Genomic DNA, 16786 nt, shown 5'->3' with positions numbered 1-16786 from the left:
AGATACAAGTATTTAGTCCACGTTTGTAAATAAACGTATTATGTTTATTTTACATAAAAATTTTAACACTTTGTCTTAGAAAGAAACAAGTCTACTCATATTTATACAACTTGTAGAAGGAATATGTTTCTTTAGTTTAACGTTCTATTGGGACACCCTATATACTCTAGTCATTTATTATCTTAAGAATTTTTAGTTTGAAGTGTATTACTTATCGCTATGATAAATAGTTTTTCAACTTAATATATTTAAGTGATTTAAAAAAAATTAAATGTGTAAGTAGTAGTGATACAAACGTCATGTCATTGGTAGCTATAATATCTACTATATTGGCGTTGCTAAATGTAGCAGTAAGTTTTAAGCAAATTTATTTAGAAAATAATATTGTATACTGATTACAAGAATGTCTTAAAAACAATTTCGGGCAAGATGAAATTTTTAGCCATTACTGCTAGACTACTATGTACTTTTCGTGTCTTTAATATCACAGGCCGACAAGATTTTAACCCAACAACACGAATATACTTTCCCAAAGGATTCTGGTGCGCTGAGTTCCAATCCGGTCCAAATTTTTCAGTTAGCTCTGGTTTTCGAGATATCCTAAACTAAAAGGCTTAGGGTTTTTGAGCTGAGGGTTTATGAGTTCGGGATTCAGCGTATTAGCCTGTTTTGCGTGTATTTTCAGATTGATATAATGCGTAAAATATCGGCCATATATCGAATTTTTAGGCATTTTTTAAAGTTTATTGCAAAATTTGGTATGATAGAGCATTTTGGAGTTCAGATTCACGATCAGACCAAAAACATGTAAGATCCCTACCGGTGCCGACGAATTTAGGTTTGTGGTACTGTGGTGTTAGTACTACTAAATTTCAACATGCGATTTCTCAGACGAAAAATAATATCCAAGTGCATTTTAAAGAGTAAGTATAGTACTTAATTTAAGACCTCATTAATGGTTATAGCAAAAAAATTACCTATCCATATATCATAACCTCAAATATGTCAAAAAAAATTTTGGCATTTTAGGTTGGGATATCTCGAAAACCAGAGCCAATTGAGAAATTTGGACCCCGGATTCGAATTCAGCGCACCAAAATCCTTCGGAAAAGTGTATTTTGGTTTGTGGGTTAGAGAGTTGGCCAAATTTTGTCAGCCTCTGTATTTCTAACTATCATTATAGAATTCAGAAGTCGTAGTAGAACTGGCAAATGGGCAAATACGTGGTCGTATTGAAACTACCTACAACAATGTAACATTCTATGCCTTTCAAGAGATTCCATTTGCTAAACCACCTTTGGGGGATTTACGATTTATGGTAAGTAAAATTTTGAAGTATCCTCCATCCTCGTCGTCATCACTGTCATCGGCCTGGCTATGGCTATCGCCATCACTATCCCTTTTACCGTCACCGTCATCACCATCATCATCATGATCATCATCATCATCATCATCATTGTAACACTGAAAATATTTGCAATATATCGAATATAAAACACGAATTTATATTTTAGGCTCCTCAACCTGTAGACGATTGGGAAGGCATTCTAGACTGCACAAAGGAAACCAAAATATGCAGGCAAATAAGTAAAAATGATCCCATGGAAAACGAAGATTGTTTATATGTGAACGTTTATAGCCCTGTGGTAAGTACACAAAAATATATATGTTGCTCCAGATACATTACTTTTAATGCTACAAAGACAAATTTTACTTTGGCCATTCACTACTCCAATTCTGAATCTTACAAAATCTGTATCTAAGGGTTACTGTTTATAGTAACTTTATTGTAGAAGCCTGGTACCGACCCCGTTTTACCGGTCATGTATAACATATATGGGGGCGGCTTTAATCATGGCAGTAACAGATTTGCTGACTCGGGACCTCACTATTTTATGGAACAGGGAGTTATCATCGTTACTGTCAATTATCGAACTGGACCTTTAGGTAAACAAAAATACCACATTTGTTAACAACAGATACTTTAATACGCGATGAAAAAAATAATATATTTGTTCGTAGAGATAAATTATTTATATTTTCCATTTAATTAAAAGGCAATTTAAACTTCATGATAAAGTTTATTGTTCTTCTACTCAATTTTATCATTTTTATCAGTTCATTGCTTGATTGCTAAATTATTGTTAGGTTTCTTATCTACTGAAGATGCAGTGATCCCAGGAAATAACGGATTGAGAGATCAGAACTTCGGCCTCCAGTGGATTCAAAATAATATCCATCTGTTTGGAGGGGATCCTAAGAAAGTAACCATTTTTGGTCAAAGTGCCGGTGGCGCATCAGTTACTTACCAAATCCTCAGTAAACAGTCTAAGGGTGAGTTTTAAGTTATTTTTACTAATCTAAACCTTATTACATACTCATGCAGAAAAGTATATAATTTTTACTCGCAGACAATAAACAAAAATATACAGGGTGTGGCATGTATAATCTATCAAAATTAAACTACAGCTTCCTGATGATATTTGTAATAGAAAATTATACGAAAAAGTTCTATCTTCGTATTTTTTTCTGTAAATTAAATCTCATTTATTCAACGAAAATGAAGGCCGACCATGTGTTATTTATTAAAAATTTTGGAAATGATTTTGTGCGACCCGAAATGCAACCTTATAATTTAAGTCGGTATAATCCAATACTAGTAATACTAAAACAACTCTCAACACTTAATTATTAAAAATATTAAGCATCGTCCATCGACCCATTAGTGTTAAAAAGTGAAAGATTCCAGACAAATTTCTTTATTTTTTAATTCCACGATAGTAACAGTGTAATTTTTATAAAGAAGTAAATAATAAAAATAGCGTGCCGATTGCATTAAAAATGAGATTCTTATCTCTTACTTTACTTAATTTTTTAGTTTGTGTACAACTAGTTTTACAATGAACCGAGAAAACAATACATTTACTATTTACGAACGTGTCGATATGGTGTTAGTGTATGGTGCAGCCGGAGAAAATGTGCTCGCGGCGACTAGGTTGTACAGGGAACGATGGCCACAACGTTATCCCCCATATGCAAATACAATCCTACAGTGCGTTCAGCGGCTGCGAGATACGGGAAGAGGAGAAGGACATGGTCAGCAAGTGAACCTTACTGTTGAAGATACAGTGTTGGAAAATCTTGACGAAGACTCTACAATTAGTACTCGACGCCTCGCACAACAAGTAGGAACCTCATCTCGTACCGTACATCGCATCTTAAGGCGCCAGCTGTTGCACCCTTATCATCTGCAACCAGTTCAACAGATTTTACCCCCGGGACTGTGATCAACGAATGCGTTTTTGCAAATGGTTTTTAGACTTTCCTGTTTATGTTTGTGTAACAGATGAGGCGACATTTACCCGTGATCCATAATATGCACATATGGACCGATGAAAATTCTCACGCGATTCTCAGTAAATGTTTGGGCTTCATAGTAGGCGATGTACTTGTGGGTCCCTATTTCTTTGAAGGACAACTAACCAACGTATGCTAACTTTTTTGAGAACCGGTTGCCTGAATTATCGGACGATGTGGCGTTACAAGTTCGGGCACGCATGTTTTACCTTCAAGATGGGGCTCCTCCACAAAGTAGGTACTCGAGAAGTAACAGCACTTTTGAATGAAATGTTTCCGCAGCGATGGATTGGACGCTTTGGTCCTGTGCCGTGCTAGTTTGTTTAGTGCACGCAGTTGGCAACTACAGATGCTTACGGATGTGGTTTTATTTGCGAACTCTTGCAGTAACAACAATGCATTTAAGAAAGTAATTACTATTAATCATTATAATAAGAAAATCTCAGGTTTTTAAAAATATTTTTTCTTAGTTTGCACTTCTGCAATGAAAAATTCCCCAAAAATTGCGTAATTGAAAAGCTGCTATTAGCTGCTAAAAATGCTCATTTCCTTTGAATTTGTAATCTGAATTTTTTTACTACACATTTACTTTTTATATTACATTTCAACTTTTATTTAACCTTCCAATAGAATAGAATTACTTCTATCTTTTTAGTTGGATTTACATACATTGCTAGTATAACTGTATACAGGGTGATCCAATTAAAACTTTCCACCAGGAAAATATCTTTAATTTTTATAGATTATACACGCCACATCCTGTATTTATAATATCAATAGTAGTTTCAGAAGCATGCCAAATATTACCTGGACATAAAGTAAAGTTTAATTGGAAAGAAGTGAAAGTAATTTGTTATTAGATTCAAGATGCATGTTTAAAATAAGATTTTGTAGGGCAGTGAAGTAGGTAGGAGCTAAAATTTATATTTGACAAAAATGTCTGTAATATTAAATTTTAAAGAGAAAACTTTACGTTTATAGACAGAAGAATGAATTGGTCCCATGTTATAAAATGTTATAGAGTTTTATAATTTATCAAATACATTAAAGATGAAGGAAGAATATGAAGGAATATAAAACGTTATAGATACCATTATATTACTTCGTAATTGAAAAGCAAAAATATTAGCTGCTAAAAATGCTCATTTCCTTTGAATTTGTAATCTGAATTTTTTATTACACATTTACTTTTTATATCACATTTTCAACTTTTATTTAACCTTCCAATAGAATAGAATTACTTATATCTTTTTAGTTGGATTTACATAAATTGCTAGTATAACTGTATACAGGGTGTTCCAATTAAAACTTTCCACCTGGAAAATATCTTAATTAAAAAAAAAACACGAAACATGTCGATTTTCTTCTCAAGGGAGACACATGATGGTGTAAGTGGTGTCTTGACTTTAAATGACACCCTATATTGAGTGACACCTTAAAGCTTATTCAATGTTGCTTACGACGACATACGACTTTTTAAATTTTGGTTTGGATATGACAATAAAATCATCACTTAAATAATACAATAATAAAATATTTGCTTCACTTCCGAACATTTCGAAGCATTTCGGGCGTTATCTGACGACATTCTTCAACAATTTCTCTATAAAAAAATTTGTTTTGATTTTTCGTTTATCTGTGGATACAAAAACTTCATACTCTATCAGCTTAAATTTTTTACCTGTTTTACAATATTGTCTCGTCTTGTCTTGTCGAGACAATATTCCGTAAAATCAACACCAAGGCGACTGAATTCCAATTCGTGAAAAGGTTTATACAACTGCTGAAAAAATAGAAATAATTAGTTTGTTCTACAAGAATACTGACTATGCACGGCAGGCAGCTCAGATTTGTAATAATCGTCATTCTGACAAAAACACTTCTCATCGGTACGTCCTGGATTTAGTGCATAAATTTTCGGAAACTGGATTGGTTGTAAACATAAAGCGTCAACGTGAATAGGTCGTACGTAATCAGGATAATCATGTAGATGTCCTGGGACACATCGCAATGGAATCAAATTTGAGTCTCAAGAAACTTGCAAGTACTTCAGGAATTTCTGTACCTAGTTTCCACCGAAACTTAAAAATTCATAAGTATCACTCGTCCAAAATTAATTTGGTACAAGAAATTAATGAAGACTGTCCTGATCGCCGCTTGCAGTTCTGTAAGAAATGAGTGAACGTGCTCGAAGGAATCCAAATTTTTTATACTCAATCTGTTTTTCCGTTTAATGTACGTTCCAATTGGATGATCGAGTCAACCGTCATAATTGTCGCTACTGGAGTGATGAAAATCAAGGCAATTTTTATGAAACTCATACGCAGCATCCGAGGAAATTGAATGTTTCGGCAAGCACACTGGGAGACCACCTCACAGGGCTTTTCTTCATACCGGGAAATCTGGATGGAAACATGTATCTGAATCTACTGGAAACTAATATCTATCCGATGATTGTGGAAGTACTGGATAAGGATAACACTTTGCCAGAAGAGTATGTCTGGTTTCAGCAGGATGGTGCTATACTACAGTATCCTGTAACTGTGCGTGATTTTCTTAATCAGAACTTTCCAAATCACTGATTAGGATGCATAGGTTCAATTGAGTGGCCTCCCAAATCGACAGGTCTGACGCCCTTAAACTTTTTTCTATGAACACACTTAAAGTCGAAAAATACAACACGACCGAACTCACTCGAGGAGATTCGTCGGCGAATTGTTGAAGAATGTCATCAGATAACGTCCCAAATTCTTCGAAATATTCATTCGGAAGTGGAGTAAGATTTTATTATTGTATGGAAGCGGAGGGAAATCAATTTGAACATAAATAAAGTAACATATCCAAACCAAAATTTAAAAAGCCGTATGTCGTCGTGAGCAGAATTGAAGAAGCTTTAAAATGAGATGCCACTCAACATAGGGTGCCATTTAAAGTTTAAGATTATTTTACGCCCCTGCCTTAGGGGAGACGTGACTCAGCTTTCTTTGTTTTTTTTTTTAATTCTGATATTTTCTAGGTGAGAAGTTTTAATTGGAATGATAAACAATGAAAAACATATATTTTAAGACACATCAAAAATAGTAAGTAATATTTTGAATTTTTAGATCGTTAAGGTTACATTGTTTAGATTGTGTTAGATTGAGAGATTTTTTTGGAAAGTATGTTTTTTACTCTGTTTACTCAATTCTGTTTGCAGTAAAATTGTTACATAAACGAAATTTAAAATTGTAATTGCACTGTTTCTTTTAAAGGCTTGCTAAAAAACGATTGCTGCTAATTTCGTTTATCAGTGTTGAAAATAACTTTTAAACAATTTTTTATGCATTTACAAATTTAAATGCCTTTTTGTTGAAAACGGTTGGCTTTACAGGTATTAGCAAGGTATTGTGCAAAACCATACTTATCTTATCAACTTCGACGTCACCTGTTGTTTAGGTGTTGTATAACAATGAAAAAGTAATATTAACGGCTGGTAGAAGGAAGCACAAAAAACAGGCACTTAGGTAGGAAATTCTGGAAGGAAGCCTAAATAGTTGAAGATAGGCAGTGGAAGTGAGAACAGTGTGCAGATAGGTAGCAAGACGATCGGCGGGCAGTGTGACAAAGTAGTGTAAAATTAAGTGGTTAACCAGTATTAGTTAGCAGCTTTCATTGTTTTATGCTCAGGGGCGTATATTTTCCTAACGTATGATTGTTACAATTGTTATTAACGATTGCCCATTATTTATTACATATTAAAATATGTATATATTGTCGTGTCCGCCCAGATATTGCAAAACAAACTTCTTTGTTTCACATTTAATTTGTTTTATCATGAGTACGCTTATCTTTGATTTCTTGTGCTTACTTTATGTCATACGCATATAAGGGCCTTGTTGAATTCACTTACATTTTCGCCCGTGAGGAACGAATCTGAAAAAAAGAATAATTAAATACAAAAAAAGAATTGCTAACAGATCTTCCGAATCTCAACTATAGCTGGATTGCTTCCCGTATGGGACTCCAGTACCTTCCGGCTCTGCCGGCTAACTAACACCAAACCTCTTCAGTTTTACTTGGAAGTGTGTATGTCAGACTTGAGTGAGATGACATTTAGTGAGACAGTAAATAAGTTCAGTCTTAATTATCATTAGCAAAGGTTCTTAATTTATGCCTTTGGTTAGCGGTTGTTTTTGTATTTATATTTGGGTGGTAAGAGCAACGATCGTGGGTTTCTCTGCCATGCTCTTTCCCCGCAGGAGCTCTAGGTGAGCCTGGCACTCTCATTGATGTTAAATGGTTGTTAATGTTTTTGTTGTTCTTTCTATTTGTCACATGTTTAATTTGAATTGTATGTAAATAAAGGTTAGGTGTATTTACTCTGCTTTTGTTTTATATAATTAAACCATACATCCCCTCTACAAAGTTAGTAGCCAGTGCCTTCCGGTCAATTAAAAATGGATACACACAACGTAGGTAGTCCTTATGACGATCACATATTTTTGGCCACAACTACGTTTACTTATTTTTTGTCGATCGAACCTAGGGTTGTTATACTACATTATATCATTTTTAAGCAGAAAAATTGGGAGAAAAGATTTTTCCAGCCCAAAGTGAAACACACCGTGGCACAAAAAGTTTTGGCAGTATAAACCCTTCCTAATGGTCGCTTGAGGCGCCCTCTATAAGATACAACGAAATCGAAAGATATTAAAGAAAACGTTATTTATTTTTTCAACTTCAGCAAGGAAGCACTTTAGGCCAAAATTTTATATGAGTACCCCTACTAATTTTAAGTGTAAAGTTTGTAACTTTACTTTGTTATACCCTGTTTGTGAAAAAGTAGCAATATAGCAACAAAATACCAAAGTCCAAATTTCTTAAAATAAAGAGAAAAAGTAGAGGAAAAAATTATCGTTCGGCAAAGTTTTCCTAACGTCCTGCAATTTTTTAGGTTTATTCAGAGCAGCTATAGCCCAAAGCGGTTCAGCTTTAAACCCCTGGACTTACCAAAGGCACGCCAAAAACATAGCTTACCAATTTGCTGCCCAATTTGATCCAACTTTCACCACGAACCAAACCTCACAGGAGTTATTGGAATTGCTGCAAAATGTACCAGAAGATCAACTGGCTGAGGTCTCTTCAAGCTTTAGTCCGGTAAGTCATAAGGAAACATTTTCATCAGAGAGATTTCCTATTCCAAATTATTAACAAGATATTTGAAAGATTATCCAGATAACGTGCATCACAAAAATAAATTGTAGGAAGCTAAGTATGTGTTTTCTAAAGTGAGTTCTTTTTGACAGGAAGGAATAAGTTCCGAACAAATCATTCAAGGTTACTATTGGGCACCTGTTATTGAACCTACACATCAACAAGCTTTCTTAACGGATAGGCAGTATGGAATTCTGGAATCGGGAGATTTTAACAAAGTACCTTTGATTATTGGTATTTGTTCAGAAGAATCTCTACAACGGGCTTTAGGTAAAAAATACAAATAATGTTTCATTAAATCAATAATAATAACAATAGTATATAAACGGAGATGGAGGTTTCCTTTTAATTATGTTATTAAAAAAAAAAACAATTTTAATAGGTAACCCAAATATTGACATTTAAACGATCATTTAAAGTCTGTGATCATTAGCTCATTATAAGTCACTACAGCTTGATCGGCATCACCTTGTCCATGAGATGCATAGATCAAGAAGAGAGTCCGCAGTATAAGTGACAGAGACAGGAAAAATAGTACATTTGTGTCTCTTGACTCTTTTTAGTGTCTCGCTTCGTTTTTGAGAATCTTGGCACGTTTCTGAACTCCATAAGGAAAAATTAACAATGCTTGAAATATTATTTGATGCCTAATATTTAATGGAACTTCTTCTAGGAGCCCTGGAAGTAGTAGTCATTTCCATTCTAGAATGGACAAGAACGTAAATTCCTGTATTTTTAACACTAATTACTTTGTGACATGTTAGAGACTATATCATTTCATGTTTTGTATAAATTGTTTGGATAAATTCCTAAGCATTGTTATTTTTCCTTATGGAGATCAGAGACGTGCCAAAGTTCTCGAAGACAAAGCACTTTCGGACCCATGTTCATATGAACTTCTTTATATGCGCTAACTTAACTAGTTTTATTATTTATATAATTTTTCAGATCAAGAATCATTCCAAAAGAATGTGGCCAATTATGAGAAAGACATTCAAAATTTGGTTAATGAAGACTTACATTTGACAAACGAAGTGGCTTTAACTCGGGTCGGGGAACAAATAAGGAAAATATATACGGACGGGGAGCTTTCTTCCAATTTGTCAAGTGCTGTTAGGGTAAATATAACAGTGGCAGTCTTAAGGACAGTTGAAGCTTTAATATATTAAAAAGTTTTAATATATCAAATAAACTTTAAGTCAGTTTTATATTCAAGAAAGAGATATTAGTGATAAATCAGTAGTCTCTGTTTTATTACGATAAATACTACTTATTACTAAATTGAACGATCTGTATATGTTGTTTCCAAATAGAAAGAGTGTTTTTTTTTATCAAAGTAAATAAGGTGTCTCATTTAGAGATAGTTCTGGTAATATTAATAATATAAAACAGTTTCAAGTAAATGTTACACCAAATTAATTTGTTCACATTTTACAATATATCCTATTATACAGAGTGTTATATTCTTCTTACTTAACTTCATTTGTTTGAAAAAGACTTTCCATATTTTATTATTATTTATCGTTAAATTGAGTACTTTGTTAATCAAAACATTACTAAAACATCATTCTCTTTCCATTTCGGTGTTATTTGATGTATAAAAAAAATGGTATTTAGATCAACTTTTAACATATACACGTAATATCCGAAATTAAACATGGTTTTCACTATTCCCTCAAACATGAAAAAACTAAAATATTTTAAGTTGCTTACTGAATGCATATAGTCCAGTTGGTAGAGGTTCGGCCTGTGTCAAACCTTGATAACCCGGAGATAATTACACAGGCCTACTTTAAATGATGAGTACAATAACAGGCTAATTTGCTGACAAAGTATTTTATCAGGAAAAAAGTTATTAACAATTTAATAGTGATTTTTTTTGTAGTTTTCTTTAAATAACTCAGCGGGATGAAAAAACGGTATAAAACGTGAATTTTTTAAAATTGCTATAAAAATGTCAATTATGAACAAAAAGTAATAAAACTTTCGAAAACTATAGTTCAATATATATACAATAATGACGCTAAAGCCGAAAATCAGGAGAGCAAAACTTTTTGTTCTATAAGGTGTTATATATTCATCGGCATCTGAAACTCGAAACTTTGCCACATTTGTTCGAAGCTTTGCTGACACTTGAAATTTGGTACACACATAGTGTAAATATGCATAAACCAAAAGCAATTTGCAAAATTCAATTATCTTCATTTTTGCAGCTTTGGTAAGGTTTTATACGTCACCGTTTTTTTTTTAATTTTTGGAAAAATATGTATATTTATAAAATATTCCATCACGATAGATTAATCAGCACAATTACCTACAATTAAAAAAAAATAATTTTCGTCGTTTAGATTCTAAGCTACTTAACATTTTGCGCCTGTTAGCTGTAGTCGTAAATTATTCAACATATCAACATAAAACAAAATCGTACGTGTGGGGTAAACCTTTAACTTTTCATTTTCGAGCGCGAGCTCTTCGGCGCTTGTACACTATTAGAAATATGCAACAGTAAATTTAAACAATTATTTACTTAAAGTTAAAGGTTTGCCCCACACGTACGTTTTTGTTTTATGTTGACAAGTTAAATAATGTACGAGTATGGCTAACGGGCGCAAAATGTTAAGTAGCTTAGGATCTAAACGATGAAAATATATATTTTTTTAAATTGTAGGTAATTGTGCTGGCTAATCTACCGTAATCTACCGTAATGCGTATAAAACCTTACCAAAACTGCAAAAATGAAGATACTTGAATTTTGCAAATTGCTTTTGGTTTCTGCATATTTACACTATGTGTGTACCAAATTTCAAGTGTCGGCAAAACTTCAAACAAATTTGGCAAAGGTTCCAGTTTCAGATGACGATAGATGTATGAAACCTTATAAAACAAAAAGTTTTGCTCTTCTGATTTTCGGCTTTAGCGTCATTATTGTATATCTGTTGAACTATAGTTTTCGAAAGTTTTATCACTTTTTGTTTATAATTGACATTTTTACAGCAATTTTAAAAAATTGACGTTTTATACCGTTTTTTCATTCTCACGACTTTGTTATTGCAAATTCCATAATCGGACCACCGCCATTTTGTAGCTATTTTTATTACGAACAAAATTATGTCCTAAGCATTTTTTCGTACAAAGTCATCCCGCTGAGTTATTTAAAGAAAACTACTAAAACAAAATTGTTTCACGATTAAATTGTTAATAACTTTCTTTCCTGATAAAATACTTTGTCAGTAAATTAGCGTGTTATTGTACTCATCATTTAAAGTATTCCTGTGTAGTTATTTTCGAGTTAAGGAAATGCCACCAACAGTAACTTTTCGGCCTCTGCCGACTGGACTAATATGAAATAGAATTAATTACGAATCTCAGAATCTCTTACGGCTAGTTTCACAATCGTTGGTTATCTTTTTGATAAGGTAACCTTGACCCAAGGGTTAACTTGTGGTTAAACAATTCAACTGTTTCACAACAGCCATTACGTCTTCAAGTAAGTCAATCTGGGGTTAAGCTGATTTTTAGAATGTTGTTACAAATGTATTGCAGTAGACAAGTGACAAAATTCAGAAGAATAGGAAGAAATACCCTGTAGTGACATATTTTGTGACAGTTTTTAGTATCTGTCTACTTAATTTACGTATTATTTAGCATAATATACTGTGCTTTTTAACTTTTTAGCATGGAAGATAAGTGCAATACGAAGTGCAATAATAAGAATAATAATAATTCTCACGACTCTACTTGCTATTATATGGCTTTACCAACTCCACAGAAATCTGGAGTGTTTCTTAGAAAAGATCTATTGGCAAAGAAAATTGATGTCAAAAAATTTTCTACTGCACGTGGGTTATTCTAAATCTTGTGAAAAAGTCTTTGAGTCTATTCTTCAAAAAAATTTTACCTTTGAAAAGTTATGGACTTCTAACCTCCTCACCGCTTCTGTAAGCATTTACCACGTAATTTTCAAATTCCATTTATATTTTTAATATGTCAGTTACCTCTTTATAGGTTAACTTTAACTACAAATCTTCAGGTTAACTTACACTTAAGGTTCTGGTTATCTTTATCATGACATAACCAAGACATTGAAGTTAACCAGATGTTGTGAAAGAGCTCACTTGCAGTTAACGTTTGGTAAGAAATTAACTACAAGTTAACCACAGGTTGTGAAACTGGGTGTAAGTTTTTAATCACGGATGTTTAGATTTGTTAAGTATAACCCTGTATTTTTAATACAGGTGGTATATTTCTTTTGATTTGTGAGATGTACGCAGTTTTCCATATTTTTTGTTTGAAATCGGAACATAAATATTAGAAAATTTGTTGGAAGGTGCAACTAATTGTATTCTTCTCAAACAAGCCATTATTTTTTTGAAAATAGGATTACATTAATGATAAAATTATTAATAAAAAGAAAATAAACTATATAATTAAGAAAATACTAAAAAGATAATACTAATTATTTAGAATGTTTACCATTTTGCTCAGTATAAATACGATTCACAAAATTCTAGTTTGTACCTATGATAAATTATTGTGGAACGTCTCTGAAAGCTTGCTTTTTTCTATTTTAAGAATAACAAAGTTACATTTTGTTAGAGTGGGAGATCTAGCCAGTCAATTAAGGGACTTCATCCAATTTACTTGTGGATCAAATGTGGATTTAAAACATTATTTTTACTATTTTGCATTGGACACAGGACTACTAGGTGCCATTAAACATAATTAAATTATACATTTGATGTTTAATAAATGAATTACTATAGTTCGTATAGCCTATAAGCTCTTTAATACAGTTTTTTAAACTGAATTACCAGGGCGCGCAAGAATTTCAAAACTCTGCTCTTGCAATTAATCTATTTTATTCTGTTTCAGTTTTATTCTGATACTTCATTCACCAGAGCTATTCGACGCTATGCTGAGATACAGTCACAGTTTACAGACGTCTATTTCTATCAATTTTCGTATTTTGGTGAAATGTCCCGATTTACAGAAATAGATTTGCCAGGTAAGTAAAAATTAAAACTAATTTTAAATCAATTAAATGACATGGGTAGGCCTTGCATAAATAACGTCATAAGTTTACTTAATTTTCTATTAATCGAATTCACCCTGTAAACCTGTTAGTTATTACACACCCTGTAACATTGTCCTTAAGATATTTGCTCTTGAAGTAGAGAGTTGATCTACAGGGTGTTTCAGCTCGAGTGAAACTTTAACCACAAATAGAACTCACAATCAATAAATGACTGAGAATTACCTTATAAAGCAAGGGTCCAAGTCGCACCGTTTTCAGTGTACAGGGTCGTATTGGTCGGTTATTAAAATCATATTATTTACGAAATCTTTGGTACGCTTATAACAAAATTGATTCAAATTTGGTGTGAAGTTAACACCACATGTGCATTATGTATTGTAAAATTTACAAATTTTTCTAGGTCCGTGGCGTAGGAATGGGTAGTAAAGCAGGATATTTTTTTACTCCAGCTTCTACATCAATGACCTAATAATCATTTGGGATTAATTTTTAGCTTCCGTGGACAATTCTACATAAAAAAGGTATAGTTGTTGAAAATCGGTATAGTGTATCGTTGTACCGAAAATCTCAGTTGAATAGGAGAAAGACATGAATATTCATCCATTTTTTTTCAAACACTATATTTCAAATCTTAAAAATAAAATGACAGTTCCTGATGATAGATAAGTCTATTATTGCTTAGTTGTTTTTTCATGGCAATCGTTAGTACGGATAATGTAATGGACGCACAACGTAGATTTAAAATTAATATGTAGGTGTAATTTTTTAAAGAAATTATATCTATTTGAAACAAACGGACCGCTGAATGAACAAAGATATCTATAATTGCTTCAAAATGGTACAAATGAAATTTTAAAGGAAGTGCCATTGAATATGCTGTCCACTGCACTGTATCGCAACAAAGAAATGAGCTCAGAGGGGAATTCATCACATTACGAATGCAATAAATAATACACAATATATTTATAATTTACCAGTCGTTTCGCCGATGTAAAGACATATTATTTAATACCATTTTGAATTCTAAATTGATGCATGACATTATAATAATATTAATTTAAAATTTATTTCCTATTAAGAAATTAAATTTCTTATCAGAAGGGCGGTCTCCCATTCAACTGAGATTTTCGATAAAACGATAGACTATACGATTTTCAACAGGTATATCTTTTTTATGTAGAACTGTCCACGGAATCTAAAAATGAATCCCAAATGATTATTAGGTCATTGGTGTAGAAGTTGGGGGTAAAATAATCCCACTTTACTACCCATTCCTACACTGACAAAAATATGTAAATTTTACAGTAAATTATACACATGTCTAAATGTTAACACCACACCAAATTTGAATCAATTAGATATAAGCATACCAAAATCGTAATTAATATGATTTTAACTACCGACATATACGGCCCTGTACGGTGAAAACGGTGAGACTTAGACCCTTGCTTCATAAGGCAATTCTGAATTATTTATTGAGTTCTATTTGTGGTTAAAGTTTGATTTATTAAAGGGTCTCACCGGGTTTCCACGTGAAACCTGCACTGGCGTGTTTTTTAACAATGGTGTCCAGTGTGTTGCTTGTTGATAGAAATAACTTTTGACCCATTATCAGAGCTCTATCTATGCTCATTTTTTAAAAAAATGGGGTTGCAACCCTTTACTTCAAAATAATTTTTCTATGAAACTATGATAGATATTTGAATAAATCCAACGGCATATGAAAGCTACTGATAAGAATTATATTGCATATTTTTTTCATAGTTTTTCAACTATATAAACAGTGAGAAAAAAATAATTGAAAAAATAAAGGGTGTTTTTTTGTGGCTATTTCTCGAGATACACTAACCAAAAAAATCACGTATAATCAGTGAATCTTAAGCTACAATGCATAGCAGTTACATAGATCTGCGATGGGTGGATCATATTCAAAATAATCATTTTATGTTGCTAGGTACAGTATTGTAAAAAAAAAATTGTGTAATAGGAAACTTTGAACGTAAAGCCATGCAAGTTTTGTTGAAAGTGATCGGTATCTTGGCAGTCTAGATCATTATCTTAATGATTTCTCCCATTACTATGCATAAATCAATTGATATACTTATTGTAATGCTGTTAATTTCCAGATTACTAAACGCCTATAGTAAAAATCAAAATCTCGTGTCATAAGATTGTCTTTATTTTAGCTGTAATATATAAATTAGTATATTAGTATATTGTGACCAATCCAATAAATATTACTAAAATTAAAATGAAAACAGCATTTGTTTAAACTTTTCAGAAAATTTTATTTTGTATACATAGTCATTAATCTATTCTAATCCTCGTCACTATTTTCTTCTATAGTTGTAGTCACATTTGTGGTATCAAATATATGTGTTAAGATTTCAGCATGCCTAATAATTTTTGATTTATAACGGGCATAAGACAAGTAATAAATTAATGAGGCTACATGTGAGCAACAACCTATTGTTCTATTCCCATTGGCACAGTCACATGTGTATCTTCTTATACCCTTATAGTTATTCATGTTTAGTTCATATTCAATGAAACATTGATGTTTTGCTATTGATATGTCGGGAACAAACTTTTATCCTTAATATATTATAATTTTCTTTTAAGTACTCAATATTATCATTATTGTCACTGTCTATTAACTCAGCGAGGTAACATACCGCTTGCGACATTTGATATGTTCCTGTAAATAATATTTTAAGATCGTTTTCAGTTAACTCTGGAAAATCTATGAGGGATGTAGATGATAGTGTTGTAAAAGGTTTTTTGCGGCGACTAAGATTTTCTGTTTCACCTAGATCTTTTAGTGTATTTTTTTGTATTTCACGTTCTCTCATACAATTAATTATGGTATCAGCAAGTTCTAAATCTGAGTTCAACTTATCTTTTTATTTTTATATATAAATATCTTTATTTTTTTCTATAATATCTGTAAGTGTAATACGTCAGTTAAAACTTACACAAATATTGCAACTTGACAAAGATCTCTCACATCACTGTCGTGGTATATTCTAAAGTTCTAACAAGTATCAGTTCACAATACTGTACCTAGCAACATAAAATGATTATTTTGAATATGATCCACCCATCGCAGATCTATGTAACTGCTATGCATTGTAGCTTAAGACTCACTGATTATACGTGATTTTTTTGGTTAGTGTATCTCGAGAAATAGCCACAAAAAAC

General features: G+C 32.4%; 1 protein-coding gene across 1 annotated transcript in view; it reads left to right on the top strand.

Moving 5' to 3' along the window:
* Window positions 1-268: 268 nt before the first annotated feature.
* The window catches only part of LOC108912371 (venom carboxylesterase-6), a 24480-nt gene continuing 7962 nt past the window's right edge, over window positions 269-16786 (top strand). Inside the window, exons 1-9 of the mRNA XM_018717570.1 lie at window positions 269-350; window positions 1184-1318; window positions 1515-1646; window positions 1794-1947; window positions 2149-2334; window positions 8291-8493; window positions 8643-8820; window positions 9499-9668; window positions 13423-13555. Of these exons, the coding sequence (XP_018573086.1) occupies window positions 300-350; window positions 1184-1318; window positions 1515-1646; window positions 1794-1947; window positions 2149-2334; window positions 8291-8493; window positions 8643-8820; window positions 9499-9668; window positions 13423-13555 (1342 nt within the window). The 5' untranslated portion in view covers window positions 269-299. The remainder of the gene's footprint in view (window positions 351-1183; window positions 1319-1514; window positions 1647-1793; window positions 1948-2148; window positions 2335-8290; window positions 8494-8642; window positions 8821-9498; window positions 9669-13422; window positions 13556-16786) is intronic.

This window comes from Anoplophora glabripennis, unplaced genomic scaffold (assembly GCF_000390285.2).
Source record: "Anoplophora glabripennis isolate ALB-LARVAE unplaced genomic scaffold, Agla_2.0 scaffold454, whole genome shotgun sequence".
Taxonomy (NCBI): domain Eukaryota; kingdom Metazoa; phylum Arthropoda; class Insecta; order Coleoptera; family Cerambycidae; genus Anoplophora; species Anoplophora glabripennis.
The sequence above is the reverse complement of the archived record's forward strand: the minus strand, read 5'-3'. Positions and strand labels throughout refer to the sequence as shown.